The following is a 5,056-nucleotide window of genomic DNA, read 5'->3' on the forward strand; positions in this document are numbered from 1 at the left end:
GGCTTTGAACCGTGATCCTCAGATCTCAGCCTCCTGAGTAGCTAGGATGACAGGCGGGAGCCACCGCGCCCGGCTTGTGTGGAGCGGTTGGCTGCGCTGTCCGTGGCCTTGAGTGCGCTGGGCTGGGGCGGGGCTCTGGAGGCTGAGGGACGTGCCCACCTTCTCGTAGCGGCTGGTGGCAGTGCAGGGCAGGCCTGGCCGTGAGGCCCACCTGGCGTCCTCACCCACTGCCGTCCGCAGGGGAGACTGAGGCACAGGCTGGCACTGGCCCACCGACAGTGGGGGCTGCCTGGCCACCACAGGGGCTCCATGACACCTTGAGAGGCGCAGACTTGGGCTGGGGGGAGGCTCTGGGGTCCCCCCCAGCTCCTTACAGCCCGCACAGGTGAGGTGAGGGCGCACGCGTGCCGGGGCCCCTGGGGCCCGGGGACTTTGTCAGGGTGCGGGAGGACGGGGGCGTCTCACCACACCCCTCGCTCGGCAGGCACCGCCTCCTGCCCTCCGGCTCCCTGCGCCTGGCCCCCGCGCAGGCCGAGGACGGCGGCCACTACGAGTGCATGGCCAGCAACCCCGCGGGCGCCGCCGCCCTGCACTATGTCCTTGGGGTGCAAGGTAGGGCGGCCCGGCGCTCCCCCCACCCCAAGACCCTCCCACCGCTCCCCTCCCACCTCCCCTCCCTTGGTCAGGACAGGGGCCAGGTCCTTGGACAGCAGGGAGCAGCAGGGGCCGAGGGGTGGGGCTGCCCGGCCTGCCCCGCCCCCCTCCCCTCACCCCCTGGCTTAAACCAGGGCCTGGGCGCTGCCCCTTAGCTTCTTCACTGGTGCTCAACCATGTGAACCACAAGCCACTTCCAGTTTTCTGGTGGCTCTTCGGCCATGAGTCTCCCGGGGACTTCCCTCCCCGGGCTGGCTTTGAACCATGATCCTCGGATCTCAGCCTCCCGAGTGGCTAGGATGACAGTGTGAGCCCCAGCGCCCGGCTCTTCTACCTGAGCTTCTTCCTACGTGCAGAGCTGCCCAGAGGGAGGGCGCCCCCCCCGGGTGGGACTGGGGACTGGATGTCTGGGGAATACAGATGTACCCCCCAGGCAAGGCAGGGGGGGTTTCCCGGGACTGCCCCCAGGGGGTGCTGGGGGCCCAAGTCCTGCCACCATGAGAGCCACCTCTGCGCTGCTCCAGACCATGCTGAGCCATCGTGAGTCAGGCCCATGCCTCGGTTTCCCCATGCATGCCCAAAGCTGGGCATCAACCAGATGGTATTTCCCACGGTGTGGGGTGCGCTGGCTAGAGCAGGGGCTGGGGGGGCGTGGAATCATTGGGGTTCTGTTCCCCTCGTGGGGGTCCCCCACCTTGACCCCTCTCCCCGGGGCCCTCCAGTGCCCCCCCAGGTGCAGCCGGGCCCTCGGGTGCTGACGGTGCTGGTTGGAGAAGCCCTGGATTTGAACTGTGCAGCCGAGGGCCACCCGGAGCCCCAGCTCCGCTGGTCCAAGGATGGGGTGGCCGTGGGGGGCTCAGGGACCCCGGGCTCCGTCCACTTCATGGCCGTGGGCCTCTCTGACGCCGGGAGCTACGTGTGTGAGGCCTCCAGCAGTGCGGGGACGGACACGTGGGAGCTGGCGCTGCGGGTGCTAGGTGAGCTCCCTGAGGTCACGCAGGCCAACCGCACACGCGCAGGCCCGCCTGTCCCCTCTGTCCCATCCGGGACCGCCCTGCCCTGCAGCTGGGGCCCAGCAGCCTCTGCCAGCTCCTGGGCTCTGACGGGTGCTGACGGCTCCTGCCCGGGCGCCTGAGCACGTGCCACACTGAATGTCCACGGGCAGCAGGCGGGCCCATCTCACACTGACCAACTGGACAGCACAGGCCGATTTTCTCACCCGCAAAGCAGTCCAGTCCATACGTGGCGTCATCTAGAATGCAGATGAGGTGCCTGACACAGAACAATCTCGATCAATGGTGCTAGCATCTTCTGTATTCAAAATGCAAAGCAATGCCAGGTGTCAGTGGCTCACGCCTGTCATCCCAGCTGCTCAGGAGGCTGAGATCTGAGGATCGTGGTCTGAAGCCAGCCTGGGCAGGAAAGTCCATGAGACTCTTAATTTACTCTCATTTACCAGCAAAAAGCTGAAAGTGGAACTGTGGCTCAAGTGACAGAGCATTAGCCTTGATCAGAAAAGCTCAGGGACAGCGCCAGGCCCTGAGTTCAAGCCCCAGGACTGCTGTGCACACGCACACACACACACACACATGCACACACGCACACACACATATACATGCACGCACACACATGCACGCACACACACATGTGCACACACATGTACACACACATACACACACACATGCACACACATGTGTGCACACATGCGCACACACATACACGCATGCACGCACATACACACATGCACACACGCACACATGCACACACGCACATACACACACAGGAGAGGACCCTTTCCTCCCCACGCCTTTGAGGGCTCAGGTCCCACCCCACTCCCAGCCTGCACCTGGGCTGGGCCCTGGGCAGGGGGGGTGGGGAAGGGGAGCTGCTGCCCTGGGGTGCACCAGCACCAGGTGAGCCCGCTCCATGCGCTGGCTGAACGTGGCGTCTCCTCCCCTGCCGCTCTGGGTTGGGCATGAACGCGGCCTTGTCATTTCCCCCCAGAACCTCCGCACTGGGGTGCCGAGGAGACCAGTGTGCTGCTGGAGCGGGTGTCTGGGGAGAACGCCACCCTGCCGTGCCCTGCCCAAGGTGGGTGCCAGGGTGGGCGGGGCTAGCTCCCAGCAGGGGCGGGGCTAGCTCCCAGTAGGGGTGGGGCAAGCTCCCAGCAGGTGGGTGGAGCTAGCTCCCAGCAGGTGGGTGGGGCTAGGTCCCAGCAGGGGGCGGGGCTAGCTCCCAGCTCCCAGCAGGTGGGTGGGGCTAGCTCCCAGTAGGGGGTGGGGCTAGCTCCCAGCAGGTGGGTGGGGCTAGGTCCCAGCAGGGGGCGGGGCTAGCTCTCAGTAGGGGGCAGGGCTAGCTCCCAGCAGGGGGCGGGGCTAGCTCCCAGCAGGTGGGCGGGGCTAGCTCCCAGTAGGGGGTGGGGCTAGCTTCCAGCAGGAGGTGGGGCTAGCTCTCAACAGGTGGGCAGAGCTAGATCCCAGCACCTGGGACCACACTGGGGAAGCAGCAGCCGGGAGTTCTCAGCCTGTGCCGGGTGCTTCACCCCATCGCCCCTCCCTGCAGGAGGGGTGTCACCGTTGCTCCTCTGTAACAGACTGTCCTGGCTCAGAGAGAGAAAGAGGGGCGGTGGTGGAAGTCTTGGCTCTGTAGCTTCTTGAGGCAGCTTACGTTCCTTTCTGCCTCAGTTTCCCCATCTGCATGGGGCCCCTTGGGGGGCCACCGTGAGGCCTGGGAGGTTCGGCAGCACCGTGGCGCCCCTGTGGCCCGTGCTCCCCGGAGTGGCTGCCTTTGATTGTGAGGCAGGCTGTCAGTCTGGGGTCTGAGGAACATGGACAGGTAACAGAAGCAGGCAGGAACCAGTTCGGCAGCCTGTGATCCCAGCAGGTCCTTCCTGAGCCTCGGGGTGCCAGGGGATCCCTGGGCCAGGACTGAGGGAGCGGCCGCTGCACCCAGCCAGGCTGGGACAGCTTCTGGATGGTTCTGGATGAGCCACCTGGGTGCTGGCTCTTCTGGACCACGGCGCCACCTAGTGTTGGGTTATGGAAACAGCCCCTACACGCTGGCCTCTTGATCTCTGTCTTAGGCTGGTGGCTCATGTCTGTAAATCCTAGCTACTCAGGAGACTGAGATCTAGAGGACCAAGGGTGCTGGGAAGGACAAGGGAGGGGTCTCTGGGAAGAGCTGAAGGGGTTTGGAGGGACAGTTGTGCACATGTGTATGTCCCAGAGGGTGTGTGTCCCAGAGTCCAGGGCAGGATTCCAGGGGAGCCTGTGTGGATAGATTACGTGGCCTTACCCAGGACACACAAAGCAGTGAGTGCGCACACAGGGCCTCTGCATGCCTGGCAGGGAGCCCTGACTATGCAGGTGGAGGTCAGCATGGGGTGCAGGGAGCCTCAGAGAAGGCACTTGAGATGCCTCGGATCTCTGACACAGGGCTCTGTGTGTGCCCCAGCCACACTCCGGCTCAGACCACGCCCATGCCCATAAACCAGCTATGCCCAGGCCATGCCTACCCCAGACCACGCCCATGCCTATAAACCAGCTATGTCCAGGCCACGCCTGCTCCAGCCCATACCCGTGCCCAGACCACCCCCACTCCATGCCCATGTGCCATGTACTAGCCACACCCACTCCACCCCTCCCTTGTGTCCATGCCCTGCCACACCTGTGCTCACCCCTCCCTCCACAGCCCCTTTTGCTGCCCACAGAGGTGGTGGGCAGCTGGCATTAAAGCTGGCAAAATCAGCCACGGGAGGCCGAGGCCTGAGGGTCACAGTGCTAAGTCAGAAGGGACAGGAATGTTTGTGAGACTTTGATTCCAACGAACCAGCAAAAAGCTAGCGGTGGAGCTGTGGCTCAAGTGGTAGAGCACTGGCCATGAACAAAAAAGCTCAGGGACCGTGCCCAGGCCCTGAATTCAAGCTGGTGTGTATGTGTGCACGCCTGCACATATGCCCCACCCCCACGAGCTGGCAAAGTGATGAGGTAGAGGCCAGCAGGGATGTATGCTGCTGCTCCCTGGCTGCCCATGGGCCGTCTGCCTGCACTGGTGGTTGTGTACGGACGCAGCTCCATCAGAGACCCAAATGGCCAGGGCCAGGAGAAGGTCCCCTCCCCCACCCCAAGGGTGGGGCGGGAGGGCGCCGCCGTTAATGGCCACTCGCACGGGCAGTGTCTGGGAGGAGGCGGTGCAGGTGGCGCTGGTGGGGCAGGGTGCTGACCACACGGCCCCCCCAGGGACCCCCGAGCCGCAGGTGGTGTGGCGGAGGGGCCCGCAGGCTGAGCCCCTGAGTGGCCGCACGGGCGCGGAGGTGCTGGCCGGAGGCGCCCTGTTCCTGCCCGTGGTGTCCCTGGCCGACGGCGGCGACTACGAGTGCCAGGCCACCAACGAGGCGGGCTCG

General features: G+C 65.0%; 1 protein-coding gene across 1 annotated transcript in view; it reads left to right on the forward strand.

Moving 5' to 3' along the window:
- Hmcn2 (hemicentin 2) overlaps positions 1-5,056 on the forward strand; it is a 131,659-nt gene that overhangs the window by 37,823 nt on the left and 88,780 nt on the right. Inside the window, exons 21-24 of the mRNA XM_013021284.1 lie at positions 485-612; positions 1,377-1,631; positions 2,659-2,745; positions 4,782-5,051. Of these exons, the coding sequence (XP_012876738.1) occupies positions 485-612; positions 1,377-1,631; positions 2,659-2,745; positions 4,782-5,051 (740 nt within the window). The remainder of the gene's footprint in view (positions 1-484; positions 613-1,376; positions 1,632-2,658; positions 2,746-4,781; positions 5,052-5,056) is intronic.

Source organism: Dipodomys ordii, unplaced genomic scaffold, assembly GCF_000151885.1.
Source record: "Dipodomys ordii isolate 6190 unplaced genomic scaffold, Dord_2.0 Scaffold55, whole genome shotgun sequence".
Classification (NCBI taxonomy): Eukaryota; Metazoa; Chordata; class Mammalia; order Rodentia; family Heteromyidae; genus Dipodomys; species Dipodomys ordii.